The sequence below is a fragment of the Colobus angolensis genome, unplaced genomic scaffold, assembly GCF_000951035.1.
Source record: "Colobus angolensis palliatus isolate OR3802 unplaced genomic scaffold, Cang.pa_1.0 Scaffold125, whole genome shotgun sequence".
Taxonomy (NCBI): Eukaryota; Metazoa; Chordata; class Mammalia; order Primates; family Cercopithecidae; genus Colobus; species Colobus angolensis.
Window position 1 is genome coordinate 5,475,494 of NW_012113697.1, and position 16,535 is coordinate 5,492,028.

The 16,535-nt window shown below is 40.0% G+C and overlaps 1 protein-coding gene across 1 annotated transcript in view; it reads left to right on the forward strand.

Annotated features, from left to right (window-relative positions):
* The window catches only part of MYH8 (myosin, heavy chain 8, skeletal muscle, perinatal), a 32,053-nt gene extending 17,396 nt beyond the window's left edge, over nt 1-14,657 (forward strand). Inside the window, exons 22-40 of the mRNA XM_011933253.1 lie at nt 824-1,079; nt 3,118-3,360; nt 3,452-3,628; nt 3,710-3,855; nt 3,942-4,032; nt 4,122-4,511; nt 4,923-5,049; nt 5,718-5,836; nt 5,964-6,160; nt 7,617-7,800; nt 7,885-8,050; nt 8,167-8,291; nt 9,202-9,510; nt 10,195-10,398; nt 11,750-11,875; nt 11,962-12,132; nt 12,317-12,421; nt 12,983-13,078; nt 14,385-14,657. Of these exons, the coding sequence (XP_011788643.1) occupies nt 824-1,079; nt 3,118-3,360; nt 3,452-3,628; nt 3,710-3,855; nt 3,942-4,032; nt 4,122-4,511; nt 4,923-5,049; nt 5,718-5,836; nt 5,964-6,160; nt 7,617-7,800; nt 7,885-8,050; nt 8,167-8,291; nt 9,202-9,510; nt 10,195-10,398; nt 11,750-11,875; nt 11,962-12,132; nt 12,317-12,421; nt 12,983-13,078; nt 14,385-14,534 (3,382 nt within the window). The 3' untranslated portion in view covers nt 14,535-14,657. The remainder of the gene's footprint in view (nt 1-823; nt 1,080-3,117; nt 3,361-3,451; nt 3,629-3,709; nt 3,856-3,941; nt 4,033-4,121; nt 4,512-4,922; nt 5,050-5,717; nt 5,837-5,963; nt 6,161-7,616; nt 7,801-7,884; nt 8,051-8,166; nt 8,292-9,201; nt 9,511-10,194; nt 10,399-11,749; nt 11,876-11,961; nt 12,133-12,316; nt 12,422-12,982; nt 13,079-14,384) is intronic.
* Nucleotides 14,658-16,535: the final 1,878 nt, after the last annotated feature.

The following is a 16,535-nucleotide window of genomic DNA, read 5'->3' on the forward strand; positions in this document are numbered from 1 at the left end:
AAAAAAAAAAAAAATTGGACCTATAGAGATGGAATTTCCATTTTAACAAGCTTGAAGAAACAGACACATTGCTACAAGGTAGTCAAACCTAGCCAGTCGATGGCTATAGTTTGCAGTAGGGGTACCTTTTATTACTATTTTTCACTTTATTTCAATAAAATAAATTTTAGAGCTCAACAGAGGCTGAATGCCTCGCAAATACTGACAATCCAATTAATCAGTTAAGACTGAGGCACTTGAAAGAATAAGCCAGTGTATTATCTGAAGAAGCTAGCAAAAAAAGTTTATAGAGTGGACAATTCAGTGTTGGTCAAAATAAGAGGAGCAACTTCAAGGAAGAGATGACAAACCATACTCTTAGTTTAGGTGGGCAATTCAGAAAGCAACCTATGCCATTTCACAGTTCTCGTCCCTATGCCCACAGACAGGCAGCACAATCAACATGCAATCGCCACGCCCACCTCAAATCACTACTACTGTCATATGTCAAATGGCATGTGCTGATCTTACATTCAAAATATTCACCCCTAAAGGCACTTTCTTTGCTAGTTTGATAGGGACTGAGAACACAGAAGATCTGCTCAATATGAACAGCATTCAATTAGCAAAGTGGTTATACTGAGGGCTACTGACCATAAGTGTGAGCATGAGAATGTGAGTACACGTGTGCGTGTGTGTGTGTAAAGCCTGCATATAATATGTAGAGAATGTGACATATTTATTTGTGAGGGGCATTCATTAAAAGGGAAATCTGTGTGTGATAAGTAACAATAACATTGCCTCTAATGGATCAGTCTACACTGATATTTTCACGTCATCGCAGAGAAGCACTTTTCTGCATCCAGTATAATGTCCGTGCCTTTATGAACGTCAAGCACTGGCCCTGGATGAAACTGTTCTTCAAGATTAAGCCCCTCCTCAAGAGTGCGGAGACTGAGAAAGAGATGGCCACCATGAAGGAAGAATTCCAGAAAATGAAAGATGAACTTTCCAAGTCAGAGGCAAAAAGGAAGGAGCTAGAGGAAAAAATGGTCGCTCTCTTAAAAGAGAAAAATGACCTGCAACTCCAGGTTCAATCTGTGAGTACACCATATTCTGAATGCACCATGTTACTGAAGCTTTTTTGAAACACACATATATTGTGGATTTACAAATGATCTCTACTTGAAAATCTCAAGTTGCTGTTTTTAATACCTCATTTATCTTTCAATATTCTATGAGGAAGAAAAGCCACAATTATTTCCAAGTTACAATGGGAAAAGGAAAGATTGAAGAATTTGTTTAAATAATATCACAACATTTAACAGCCATGAAGGAAGTAGCTTAAAGCCAACCCCCACAAGTCTCAGACAAATATTTTACCCCTTTGCCTGGGCTACTTTAGCCCAGCATTAAAAGTACAGCCCTATTTTCTAAATGCAAGTCTATGAGATGTATTTAAATTCAAACTTATTTCTCTCTGTATCTCCTTTCCCCAACCCCCAAGATTTAGCACAATAAGTCCCCATTATATTCCATTTAAATGTTTTTTAAAACTCAAGAACAAAACGAACACTGGGAAATTAAAAAATATTCCCCAGGCCAAGGTAACCTAATAAATTAGGGACTGGACTGATCTTTATTTGAATACTTTCATTAGTCACTTATAAAAAGTGTATTGAGCTATATAGTTTCTGAGAATTACACTTTCTCATACATTCTAAAATTCATTTTGATAATTATAGGAGGAGGGGAGAGGGCCACAAATGGGATGGACAAAGCAAATGTGGCATAACTTAGCAACTGGTGATTCTAGGTTCATTAACATATCACTGTTCATTCTATTTTTTTCCTAACTTGACGTATGGGTTTGAAAATTTTCAAAATTTCAGGGGCTCAGCACAGACTTTCCACATTAACCAGATTTAGAAGGGAATAGGAAAACAAAACCAAACAAAAACACAAAAGCAGAAAGAGCTATGAGCAGTGTTCATCAATCTTTCCTGAACCAGAACTGTCCTGGGCAGAAGAACCTCTAGCCTAGTCAATGATACAATTCTCTGAAAATTATGTTGCAGTTTAAAGAACATTTCTGTTACACTGGGGAAATCTGAATATAGACTGTATATTAGATAATATTATTGTATCAGTGATAATATTTTCATTTGTAATAACAGTATTGTAGTTATATAGGAGAATGTTCACGTTCCTAGGAGTGAAATGCTAAAATATCATGATATCCACCATTTACTTTCAAACGATTTAGGAGAATGTGTGTGTGTGCGTGCGCATGTGCATATATATGTGTCTATGTGTGTGTTTAGAGCGAGAAAAAAACAGTAAAATGCTAAAAATGCAAGGATTTAGGTAAATGGTATATGGCAATTTATTGTATTATTCATACGGCTATTCTGTAAGTTTAACAGTTTTCAAAATAAAAGTTAGGGTAAAAGTTCCAAAAAATAAAAATCATTTTAAGACTAATGGGTAATTCTTTAAATGGAAATGTAACTTTTCAACAATTATAGCACTGTATGAACTATCAGGAAGGTTTTAGTATATTAAAAAATACTACATGGAAATGTATATAAGTTATTTTTCTTCTTTTTCTTTTTTCAATACAGCCTAGCAATTAGTGGTTTGAGGGCGACAGGGAATGATCAAAACCAAAACTACCCAATTTAACTAAATCAAAATCTTTAAATATTACAGCTGAAAAGCTCTTGGCAATCATTTATTCGAAATATCCATATATGAATATATATAAATATATACATATATGAATAAAAGGAATAAAGCAATTTGCCCAAAGTCATACATATGAAAGCAATATTGGGACAAGAACCCAGGCTTCCTTTTGCCTGATTTAGAGGTCTTTCCACTCTTCTACAAATTACTTTTTAAATAGACAGCAGCTCCAATCCAATAACTTTGCAAACTAGTTTGCTTCTAAAACCACAGTCTCACTTCTAATAAGCTGCATTTCTCCAGACCACGTAATAATGTTCGATTCAATTAAATTTATATTCATACTGAAACATTCAACAGACTTCAATAAAACACTATTATTTTTGTGCAAAAAAAAAACAAGTTTCAAAATAAGTAACACTCTAAGTATCTGAATGAATCTCTCCATAGGAAGCAGATAGCTTGGCTGATGCAGAGGAAAGGTGTGAGCAACTGATTAAAAACAAAATCCAACTTGAGGCCAAAATCAAAGAGGTGACTGAAAGAGCTGAGGAGGAGGAAGAGATCAATGCTGAACTGACAGCCAAGAAGAGGAAACTGGAGGATGAATGTTCAGAACTGAAGAAAGACATTGATGACCTTGAGCTGACACTGGCCAAGGTTGAGAAGGAGAAACATGCCACAGAGAACAAGGTATCAATCATATTCTACAATACTGTATAGAGGTTCTGCCACCAACTAAATTGCTTTATAGGAGAAATAATCTCTTTCTTAACCTTTGTAGGTGAAAAATCTTACAGAAGAGATGGCAGGCCTGGATGAAACCATTGCAAAACTGTCCAAGGAGAAGAAGGCTCTCCAAGAGGCCCACCAGCAGACCCTGGATGACCTGCAGGCAGAGGAGGACAAAGTCAACACCCTGACCAAAGCTAAAACCAAGCTAGAACAGCAAGTGGATGATGTAAGCACATTTTAAATATTCCTTTGAAAGATTTTTTTAAATATATACTTTCAATTTTTACCATATTTACTTTCTTATTAGCTTGAAGGGTCTCTGGAACAAGAAAAGAAGCTTCGAATGGATCTAGAAAGAGCAAAGAGGAAACTGGAGGGTGACCTCAAATTGGCCCAAGAATCCACAATGGATATAGAAAATGACAAACAGCAACTTGACGAAAAGCTTAAAAAGTAGGAGCTTTTTAGAAAAAAACTTCTATGTGATATCATCTTTCAATTTATATGAGTATTAATACGTCTTGTTCTTCTGTCTAAAGGAAAGAATTTGAAATTAGCAATTTGATAAGCAAAATTGAAGATGAACAAGCTGTAGAAATTCAACTACAGAAGAAAATCAAAGAGTTGCAGGTGAGTCATCTCACCTCTAGTTTTCCTGCACACCAAAAAAACACTGAAGTTGAGATGTGTTTATGTTTATGTGCTTCTTTCATTCCCAGGCCCACATTGAGGAGCTGGAGGAAGAAATTGAGGCAGAGCGGGCCTCCCGAGCCAAGGCAGAGAAGCAACGCTCTGACCTCTCGCGGGAACTGGAGGAGATCAGCGAGAGGCTGGAAGAAGCCGGTGGGGCAACTTCTGCTCAGGTGGAATTGAACAAGAAGCGGGAGGCTGAGTTTCAGAAACTGCGCAGGGACCTGGAGGAGGCCACTCTGCAGCATGAAGCTATGGCGGCTGCTCTTCGGAAAAAGCATGCAGACAGTATGGCTGAGCTTGGGGAGCAGATTGACAACCTGCAGCGGGTCAAACAGAAGCTGGAGAAGGAGAAGAGTGAGCTGAAGATGGAGACTGATGACCTTAGCAGTAACGCAGAGGCCATTTCCAAAGCCAAGGTACCCAATACTGTCTCTAAATGAAGGTAATCATCTATAAGAACACCCACTGTTCTCTATCACTAAACATTGTTTGCAGGCATTTTTCAGGACTACTTAAATATTTTCTAACCTAATATATCCCATTCTATGGTATTTTTTTAATGCTGCTTATGATCTATTAAGATGATTTCAAAATCCACTTTAAGCAAGTGTCAATATCATTGGGATAAATGGTCTCCCACAATAACCAGTTTAGGCACATTATGCACTCACCATGCCTAAATTCTTGCACTTTCCACAGAGTTGATGTCCTAACTTTCTACTCATACTTGACATGAATTTATTTACTCTACAAGTATTTTAAGAATCAAGTTTTAACTTTTTTTATTGCATTCAATGTCTCATCTTTCCTTGCTACATATCCTGTAGGGGAACCTTGAAAAGATGTGCCGCGCTCTAGAAGACCAAGTGAGTGAGCTCAAGACCAAGGAAGAGGAGCAGCAGCGGCTGATCAATGACCTCACAGCGCAGAGAGCGCGTCTGCAGACAGAAGCAGGTAAAGACATCTTCTCTGGGTCCCAAAACCATGGACTAAATAAAAAGGATTCTAGGGGTTCTAATAAACAGCAATATTCTCACTTTAGAGAAAGATAAACAAATGATCAGAGTTTGCTGGGAAGGTCAAAAAGGAAAGAAAGCAAGACTGAGCAGACAAGTTTACTTACAACACTCCTACGGCAATGGTGCTTTTAAATCTCTGGTTCTAACCAGTTCTATAAAAATACTTAGAAGCAGATGATGTGTAGATTAAACACATCACACACAAACAGACACACACACACATACAGACACACAGACACACACACACAGGTTGAGTATCCCTAATCTGAAAATGAAAAATCTGAAATGCTCCAAAATTCAAAACTGAGGGCTGGCATGATGTCCAAATGAAATGCTCACTGTAGCATTTCAGATATTAGATTTTCGGATTAGGGATGCTGAACTGCTAAGTGTAATGCTAATATTCTAAAATCAAACAAAAATCTGAAATCTGAAACACTTCTGGTCCCAAGCATTTCAGGTAAGGAATATACAGCTTGTGTGTGTATATATGCACACACACACACACACACACACATATATACGCATACATACATATAAATATAAAAGGTTTAGGCTTATTTTTATGCCAGTAAAAAATTCCCTTACGTCTATTATTCCTAGGTGAATATTCTCGACAATTAGATGAGAAAGATGCTTTAGTCTCTCAACTTTCAAGGAGCAAGCAAGCATCTACTCAGCAGATTGAAGAGCTGAAACGTCAACTAGAGGAAGAAACTAAAGTGAGTTTTGCCAAAGATTTTTTTGACTAACCAAATCTAAACCTGCCCAGTTAGGCTCTACTTGGGATGTGTACGTTAAATATCACTGAATATATGAATTTATGTCACTGAACTGCTACTTCTGCAGGCCAAGAACGCCCTGGCGCACGCCCTGCAGTCCTCCCGCCATGACTGCGACCTGCTGCGGGAACAGTATGAGGAGGAGCAGGAAGGCAAAGCTGAACTGCAGAGGGCGCTGTCCAAGGCCAACAGTGAGGTTGCTCAGTGGAGGACCAAATACGAGACGGACGCCATTCAGCGCACAGAGGAGCTGGAGGAGGCCAAGTATGTGTTGTGAACTCTAGAAAAGGAACTCCCAGAAGCAGCTGTGATATTTATGATGATGATAACATAACAATAGCAAAAGCTAACATTTATTGAGTGCATACTGTGTCAAGTATTTTATATATATATGCATATCAGCTTATTTACCTTCATAACAGTATTATACTGGTATCATTATTCTAATCCCCATTTTACAGATGAGGAAGTTGAGGCTATAAGATGTTAACCAACTAACCCAAAGGTTATCTGCTTAATAAATGATACAGCTGGGTTTGGAGCCTGTCATTCTGATTCCACAGCCCACCTTCTTAAGCACTGAGTAGAAGACATACCTCTTAAAACTCACATTGGAGGCCACCAAACCATACATAATGTTTAGGGTTTGGCCTAAATAAAGTAAAGCCTTAGTCTGCACATAGACAAATGGAGACCTTCAAGTAGATCACCTTGGGCATCAAGTCAAAGGTTTTTCTCTACCATAAGGACGTGTACTTGGCACACAACTGAAAATGAACTGAGGATGCAGAGAATTCAGGAGGGGGAAAAAAAAACCCTGCCTTTGTTTAAACTGCATAAATTGTCCTGATTTATCTATGAATTTCTTTCCCTGGCGAGATTGTCCAAATACAATGATTAGAAGAAACTGGCTATTCTCTAAGGAAAAGAATACATAAAATGGAATGGAAAGTCTGAGAAAGCAAATGAATATGCTCAGTATATTTCTGGCCAGTAAAATATCTAGTTAACCTCAAATCCATATTGGAGTCAGAATGAATATATAAGTCAAACAACAAGATTGTCCTGGCTAATAATTTTCCACAGCCATACTCAATCAGAAGTCTTAAAAATCCTGAGTTACTTAGGTAGTAAGGCACATACAATGGCAGCACCAACAGCAGCCTCTAAGAATTCTATAATATTCCAAGGACTTGTTTCCAACTCTTCACCACTTTGGACCTTTCCAAACAGTTTACCAATCTAGAAAGCAGTTCTGGCTGCCACCATTTTGAAAATCATATGCTATTTGCCAGTACAGAAACAGGACTGTGGCCAGGCGCAGTGGCTCACACCTATAATCTCAGCACTTTGGGAGGCCAAGGCGGGCGGATCACCTAAGGTCAGGAGTTCAAGACCAGCTTGGCCAACATACAGTGAAACACTGTCTCTGTCAAAAAAAAAAAAAAAAAATACAAAAATTAGCTGGGTGTGGTGGTGCATGCCTGAAATCCCAGCTATTTGGGAAGCTGAAGCAGGAGAATTGCTTGAACTCGGGAAGTTGCAGTGAGCCGAGATGGTGCCACTGCACTCCAGCCTGGCGACAGAGCGAGACTCCGTCTCTTAATAAAGAAACAAAAGAAACGAAACAGGACTGTGAAAAGGGACCAAGGAGGCTATCACTTTGCTTCTTTTGCTTCGGGTCTTGGCCATTCTCCTGATTGCCTGGCTAACTTTTCAGGAAAAAGTTGGCCCAGCGCCTGCAAGAAGCGGAGGAACATGTAGAAGCTGTGAACGCCAAATGTGCTTCCCTTGAAAAGACAAAGCAGCGGCTCCAGAATGAAGTTGAAGACCTCATGCTTGATGTGGAAAGGTCTAATGCAGCCTGTGCAGCTCTTGATAAGAAGCAAAGGAACTTTGACAAGGTGGCCCAGACTGCTTAAACTTTAAGAGCGTTTTACTTGGTCTTCCTTTCTCCTTGGATCAACTCATGATTTACTGCTTTTCAGGTCCTATCAGAATGGAAACAGAAGTATGAGGAAACTCAGGCTGAACTTGAGGCCTCCCAGAAGGAGGCCTGTTCTCTTAGCACCGAGCTGTTCAAGGTGAAGAATGCCTACGAGGAATCCCTGGATCAACTCGAAACGCTAAGAAGAGAAAATAAGAACTTGCAACGTGAGTCCTCACAGTCCTCCCAGTCCTCACAGTCCTCCCTACTCCATATATCCCCGGGAGGACCTTTCCATGTTGCCATCTTTCTGACCATTTCTCTCCTGTCTGTTCAACCACAGAGGAGATTTCTGACCTCACTGAGCAGATTGCAGAGGGAGGAAAGCAAATTCATGAATTGGAGAAAATAAAGAAGCAAGTAGAACAAGAGAAATGTGAAATTCAGGCTGCTTTAGAGGAAGCAGAGGTACATATTACCTTGTATTATGTTATGGAAAAACAAAGACAAACATCAGTTAAAAAACAAACAAAGTGGGGCTAGCGGTAATTGAAACTTACAGGATCTTTATGAAGGGCAACTTGGCAACAGTTATCAAAAATCCTTAAAAATGTAAATACTCTGACCCGTCAATTCTATTTCTAAGATTTTATCACCCAAAAAATGTCAACTGGAGTAAAGCTTTAAGACAAAGATGTCCAATCTAAGAACAAAAGTAAGCAAATTACAGAACAGCCATATGATGAAATTTTATATAGCCACTAAATATGACTATTTTGGAAAAATATTTTACAGTAGACAGTATGTTAAAGACACAAATTTGCATATACAATATAATTTTGATTATGCAAAAATATATAGAAGTAGGAAAAAGGACTTGAAAAAAATACACCACATTAAAATGTTTATCTCTTGCTGGGAGAACAACAGCTAGTTTTTTCTTTGTTTTTATGTATTGCCCTCACATTATACAATGCACATTTATTATGTAATCAGAAAAAAATTAACATATTTTAAAACTGATAATTTCTAGACCCGGGGTTAGTATGCCCCACAAGAACATTTTCATTTCTAAAACAGATTGAGAGTTTATATTTACTATACATGAATTTAATTATATAATTGTATTAGTACTAATATGAGTAATATTTGTATAGCACAAGGCGCCTTTATTGCAGAGCTGCTCTAAATAATCTGTCACTGAGTAAACAAAATAATGATTTACCTAGAAGATTCCCAGAACTATTATATTTTTATATTTTGTATTATACTTTGTAAAATTAGACAAACTGATATTGATAAGAGTTTGGCTCACAAGGGAATATACTCCAAATACTCAGGCTCTTCTCCATTATTAATTGACAACTGTTTTGTTAAGGCATCTCTTGAACATGAAGAAGGAAAGAGTCTGCGTATCCAGCTTGAGTTAAACCAAGTCAAGTCTGAAGTTGATAGAAAAATTGCAGAAAAAGATGAGGAAATTGACCAGCTGAAGAGAAACCACACTAGAGTCGTGGAGACAATGCAGAGCACGCTGGATGCAGAGATTAGAAGCAGAAATGATGCTCTGAGAGTCAAGAAGAAAATGGAAGGAGATCTGAATGAAATGGAAATCCAGCTGAATCATGCCAATCGCTTAGCTGCAGAGAGTTTAAGGAACTACAGGAACACCCAAGGAATCCTGAAGGTAAATGGGTCCACATTTGCCTCCCAGATGAAGCAGGGAAAGTACCTGTCTTCCATTTCCCAAACACCTTGTTAAACCATCCTTTTTTTCTCTTAACAAATTATACAGCTGACAGCACAAAGGTAACTGAATTAAAAACACATAGAACATATTATTTTTAAGAAAATGTTATGTAGAAGATCAAGCAGATGCCTAGGCATTACAATATGATATGAAAGAAAGTGAACAGACTTGGGCACCAGACAGGCCTGAGGCTGAGTCTTAGTTTTGTCATTTACTAGCTGCCTGATTTTAAGCAAGTTATTTAACCTCTCAGAACCTCTGTTCCTTCTTCAAAATAAGAATGAAACTACCCACCTCAACGAGTTACTGTGAAGATCAGATGAAATAACAGATGTCAAGTCCTGGAGAGAGCATATGGAAGCTGCTCCACAAATGACAGACATTAGTGACTCACACATGACACAATAACCAGTTAATGGCAGAAACAGAACAAGAATCTGTGTCTCCTGATAATTCTCTCTCACCCTAAGCAAATGACCTAACCATACTCAGATGCAGTCAGATGACAGGCATAGGTCATCTTCTGTTCCTGGCACCAGTACAATCTCCCAATTCATCTCCTGGGATCTTCAAATCCCCTTCAGAACACCTGAAGATTTTTTTCTGTTTTTCACTTAACAGGAAACCCAGCTCCACCTGGATGATGCTCTCCAGGGCCAAGAAGACCTGAAGGAACAGCTGGCGATCATAGAGCGCAGAGCCAACCTGCTGCAGGCTGAGATCGAGGAGCTGCGGGCCACTCTGGAGCAGACAGAGAGGAGCAGGAAAATCGCAGAACAGGAGCTCCTGGATGCCAGTGAGCGTGTCCAGCTCCTGCACACCCAGGTGAGACCCTCACATCAAGCAAATGCTGGTGTACTGGTAGGGTGATGCATTAGAATGATAACATGAAAGTACTCAGTTTGTATACATATGTGTATGTAAACAAGGATGAGGGATGTGCTCAAAAATACTCATTGCCATTATCTTAGGGTAATTAGATTATGGGTGATTTTGTTTTGTTTTGTTTTGTTTTTTTTTGGTGTGTGTTCCTGTTTCATTCTTGGGGGTTCTCCCCCACCAAAAAAGTTATTACTTCTTTATTTAAAAATAAGGTTTGGGCCGGGCGTGGTGGCTCAAGCCTGTAATCCCAGCACTTTGGGAGGCCGAGACGGGCGGATCACGAGGTCAGGAGATCGAGACCATCCTGGCTAACACGGTGAAACCCCGTCTCTACTAAAAAATACAAAAAACTAGCCGGGCGAGGTGGCGGGCGCCTGTAGTCCCAGCTACTCAGGAGGCTGAGGCAGGAGAATGGCGTAAACCCAGGAGGCGGAGCTTGCAGTGAGCAGAGATCCGGCCACTGCACTCCAGCCTGGGTGACAGAGCAAGACTCCGTCTCAAAAAAAAAAAAAAAAAAAAAAAAAAAAAGGTTTGGCTATTTAGAAACCATGAGGAAACATGAGGAAACCATGAGGTAGAATAATATTGAGTAAAGATACTTGCTACCTCCAAAATCTGAAAATGTTCCATGCAGTGTTTCTCATCGGTAGCACTTAAGCATTTAGTACTGCTGTGTTCACTGTCCCCATGCCTTACAGCACATTTCGCATTCCTGACTTGCCCAGGCATTAAATGCAGTAGCACCCCCTAGTCATTTTGACAACCAAAAATATCTGCCCCTAAACATTTTCAAATACCCATTGAGACAATATTGCTTCTCTCTGAGAAACACTGAGTTGAAATCTTAAGAATATGTTTTCAGAAGACAAATTCAGTGCTCTCCAAGGGAACAAATCATGAAAATTCAGAGAGAATAGATCCTACTAAGCAAGAAATTCTCAGTGCCTGCCACTCACAAAACGAATTTATCCTTTTCTATTTCCAACCTTCCAGAGAGAGAATAACTAGTGATGTATAACTGAAATATAATTAAAAGAACAATTAACTAAGGTATGCCAATAAAGGCATTCTCAACCTCAGAAGTCCTTATGCATAAATCAGATGGACACTGGGGAAGTTGGGGGAAAGGAGTTCCTACCTTGCAAATAATTAACATTTTCCACTGAACAAATAATTAAAGTTTAGTGAAATGTTGCCAACAGATCCCCTGCATGAACCAACAAGTAAGACACTTGTAAAATCCCAAGAGGGCAAATGACAAATTTTGTAAATTTCCACTGACTACTTTTAACAGAATACCAGCCTCATCAACACCAAGAAGAAATTAGAAAATGATGTTTCTCAACTCCAAAGTGAAGTGGAAGAAGTAATCCAAGAATCACGCAATGCAGAAGAGAAAGCCAAGAAGGCCATCACTGATGTAAGATGAACATTTGTCTTACTGACACACGTATGCTACCTGCTATCATCAAGTTTCATTACTTTATTAATTTATTTCCTAAATAGGCTGCCATGATGGCTGAGGAGCTGAAGAAGGAACAGGACACCAGCGCCCACCTGGAGCGGATGAAGAAGAACCTGGAGCAGACAGTGAAGGACCTGCAGCACCGTCTAGATGAGGCTGAGCAGCTGGCGCTGAAGGGTGGGAAGAAGCAGATCCAGAAACTGGAGGCCAGGGTGGGTGTCTCAATCTCTCTAAATCTGGGAAGGGGAAAAGGGCACGCTCTCTACCCTTCTCTCTTCCTACACAAGACTCCCATCCTGTCCTGGAGCTGGGAACACCCACCCCATGCCTTCAGTAGGTCTTGGGCTAATTAATATCCCCCAAGACTGACTGCGTAAGTATTTTTCTTGGCTGCAGGTACGTGAGCTTGAAGGAGAGGTTGAAAATGAACAGAAACGTAATGCAGAGGCTGTTAAAGGTCTACGGAAACATGAGCGACGAGTAAAAGAACTCACCTACCAGGTAAAGGGAATAGCCTTCCAGAATATCCAGTCTTCCTGCCCAGAAGGAAATTGAAAACCTTATGACTATTTATGTATATGCCACTCACAAACAAATATGCATTAACTTGGTACATATAAGGAGTAAAGACAGTTGCTTATCACAGACCTATAGTAAAACTTAGGGAGGCCTTCAGATTTCTAAAGTTTAGAAAATAGCATGAGAGTAAAGAACACAGATTTTAAAGACAGATAAACTGGGTATTAGTCCTAGTCTGGCCTCTCTTGCTTGTTGAACTTAATACTCTAAACCTCAGTTTCTTCACCTGTAAAATAGGGATAACAGCATCTATTTTCCAGGATAGGGAGGTAAGGATTAGAGATGTGTGCAATTCTCTAATACAGGGCCTGCACAGTGGAAACATTTAACAAGAGTGCTACTGTTAATTTTATGAAGAAAATCGCAGAGTTGATGAGGTTTACCCTAGGCCCACCTGCTATCATGCCAAATGATTTTATTTTAGTATCCAGAGTAGCCTAACTTCTTTGGAATGAATGCAGATGACTTTTTTCAAACTTTCAGACTGAAGAAGATCGCAAGAATGTTCTCAGGCTGCAGGACTTGGTAGATAAATTACAGGCGAAGGTGAAATCATACAAGAGACTAGCTGAGGAGGCTGTAAGTATCTTTAAGCCCTTGAGGAAAGAAGGAAATTTATTTTGCAGTAGAAAGTGTTTTAAAAGAATCCATCAATAAGAAAGAAGATGCAATGAAAGTGAAAATCTGCCACTCATATTTTAAGAGGGATGATTTTATAAATATGAATTTGTCCCCTTCCCCGTCCAAATTACAGAACAAGATTTCAAAAGTTTTTTTTTTTTTTTTTTTTTTTGAGACAGAGACTCTCTGCATCACCCAGGTTGGAGTGCAGTGGCGTGATCTTGGCTCACTGCAACCTCCGCCTCCCAACCTCAAGCGATTCTTATGCCTCAGCCTCTCCAGTAGCTGGGACGACAGGCGTGCGCCACCACACCTGCCTGGTTTTTGTATTTTCAGTAGAGATGGGGCTTCACCATGTTGGCCAGGCTGGTCTCGAACTCCTGGCCTCAAGTGATCCGCCCGCCTCGGCCTCCCAAAGTGCTGGGATTACAGGCATGAACCACCACACCCAGCCAAGATATTTATATTATTAAGCAATTTGTAAGCGTTGAGGGGGGCAAGTTCCAAACAGCTCACTTACTTGATAGCTGCAAATGATATACAGTAGGAATTCTAATTAATACCATCATAAATATTCCTCTCCCTCTAGACATAGAAAAAATCAAGTTCTCAAAAGCCAAACATCAATCTTTTAACCCACCTGACGTCTTCACTCCCTACTAGTGTCATCAGTGGGGGCTCTTGTCCCCACATTTGCTGTAGCTACTATAAGAACATGTTAGAAGATTCTTTACCCATACTCTTCCGGGTTATCCCTCCACTCTTCCAGACACATGTGATAGGTAGGAAGTAAACAGGAAGGAAGAAAAGGAAAGAAAAAAGGGAGAGGCGTAAATGGTAATGAGTCAAATAACAGAGAAGACTTTCTTCCTAGCCCTACCTTTTCCCTTTCTTTATATAGTAGAATGAAAACTTATGGCAAAAATATATAGTAAATGATATTTCCTCAAATTATACTTTGGCCTTGCCTTTACTTACTGATGTCTATAAGGGTACATAGATCTCTTCCTCCTTTCCACAGACCATACATCATAAAAGTAGGTATGGGCTTTATATTAGGCTGTCTCCTCCACTTCAAAACTCTCCTTTCATTCTTTAAAGTCAAAATTACAGTTGAAGTGATAAACTCTGTCTAGATTTGAAGTCGGATATGCTAAATAGACCATAAGAAGGAAATACCTGATTTGAGGAACTCATCCTGTCTGGTGATAAGTGCAATGAGAACCACACAGTCTAATTCTCACAGTTTTATCTCTATTCTTAGGAGGAACAATCCAATGCTAATCTATCTAAATTCCGCAAACTCCAGCACGAGTTGGAGGAGGCCGAGGAACGGGCTGACATTGCTGAGTCCCAGGTCAACAAATTGCGAGTGAAGAGCCGAGAGGTTCACACAAAAATCAGTGCAGAGTAAACACACCTGCCTGATGCTATCAAGTGGCTGAAGAAAGGCACAAAATGTGCTGTTTTTGGTCACTTGCTTTATGATGTTTATTTTCCTCTTAAAGCTGAATAAATAAAAACTACAGTAAATGTATACATTAAACCGGACTTTCATTTTTTCACTTGCAAAGCTATTTATGCTCACAGTTCTCACCTAGCTACTAATCTCTTAATATTATATATGGCTTGGCAGAGTATTCAATATTTTCTGCCTTCAGCACCACCTGACAGTCCCTTTCCCACCTCTTCACCCCCCTCAACACACACACAAATACCTTTTGCTGAGCTCGTTGTTATATCTCTCTAGATTGCTACAAATTACTAAGAAAAACACTCCCTGAGGCTGCCCTCCGTATGGGGCCATTCATTTACTCTACAAACAGATACTGAGCATCTACTATGTGCATCAATACAATAAATCAATAAATAGTGCCAGGCACTGTTTAAGTTCTGTGGGTACGGCAGTGAACAAAATACAGTTTCTGCTTGCTAAGACTTATATTCCACAAGGAAAGAAAAGCAATAAATAAATTCATAACTATGTAATGAGCCAGATGACAAGTACTAATGGGAAATTAAAAAGTAAAAGATGCCGGGCGCGGTGGCTCACGCCTGTAATCCCAGCACTTTGGGAGGCCGAGGTGGGCGGATCACAAGGTCAGGAGATCGAGACCACAGTGAAACCCCGTCTCTACTAAAAATACAAAAAATTAGCCGGGCACGGTGGCGGGCGCCTGTAGTCCCAGCTACTCAGGAGGCTGAGGCAGGAGAATGGCGTGAACCCGGGAGGCGGAGCTTGCAGTGAGCCGAGATCGCGCCACTGCACTCCAGCCTGGGCGACAGAGTGAGACTCCGTCTCAAAAAATAAAAAATGAAAAATAAAATAAAAAAAGTAAGAGAGACGCATTTACTATTTCATAGAGAGTAGTCAAGGAAGGCGTCTCTGTTAAGAAGACATTTGAACAGTGACCCAAAGGAGGTAAGAGAGTAAACCAAGTGAGTATATGGGCGCACAGCACATCCAGGCAGAGAACAACAGAAAATGCAAAGGCCCTAAGGCAAGGGAAGGTAGGGAATGTTAGAGGGGCAGGGAGGAGGCTAAGCAGGGCAGGAAGAGAATGAGCAAGATGAGATAGTTAAGGCATAAGAGAGGAACCAAGAGGTCAGATCATGTAGAGCCCCTTGGCCACTCTAAGGACTTTTGCCTTTATTCAGGGTGAAGTGGGAAAGCTTTGGAGGATTTTGAGCAGGGTGATATTAACATACATTTTAAAAGAATCACTCTGGCTGCTGTGTTGAGAATAAACTAAGGGAGCAAAGAGAGACACTGGGAAACTAGTTAGGAGCCTACTGAAAAACAAAGGATAAAAGATGACAGTGGCAATTGGGTGCAGTGGCTCACGCCTGGAATCCTAACACTTTGGGAGGTTGAAGTGGGCAGATCACTTGAGCTCAAGAGTTCGAGACCAGCCTGAGCAACATGGCAAAAACCCATCTCTACTAAAAATAGAAAAAAAGAAAAAAATTAGCAGGGCATAGTGGCATATGCCTGTAGTCCCAGCTACTGGGGAGGCTGAGGCGGGAGAATCACCTGAGCCGAGCAAATCAAGGCTGCAATAAACCAAGATGCAACACTGCACTCCAGCCTGGGAGAAAGAGTGAGACCCCGTCTCAAAACAAAAACAAAAACAAAAAACAAACAAAAAAATTAACAACAACAATAAAAAACTATGACAGTGGCTTAGGGCAGAAAAATAACATCGGGAGACAAAGAGAAGTGGATGGATTCCAGATTTATTGAAGGTAGCTAGCATACATAGTATTGTCAGATAGATTGGATGAGGGACAGAGTGAAAGAATGAACTTATGAAACAGGGACAGAAAATAAGACAAAAAAATAAAAAGGCTTGATGGAGTAGAACAGACATGTTTGGCCTCCAGAAAGAGGAAGCAGCAGAACAAAAATGCAATC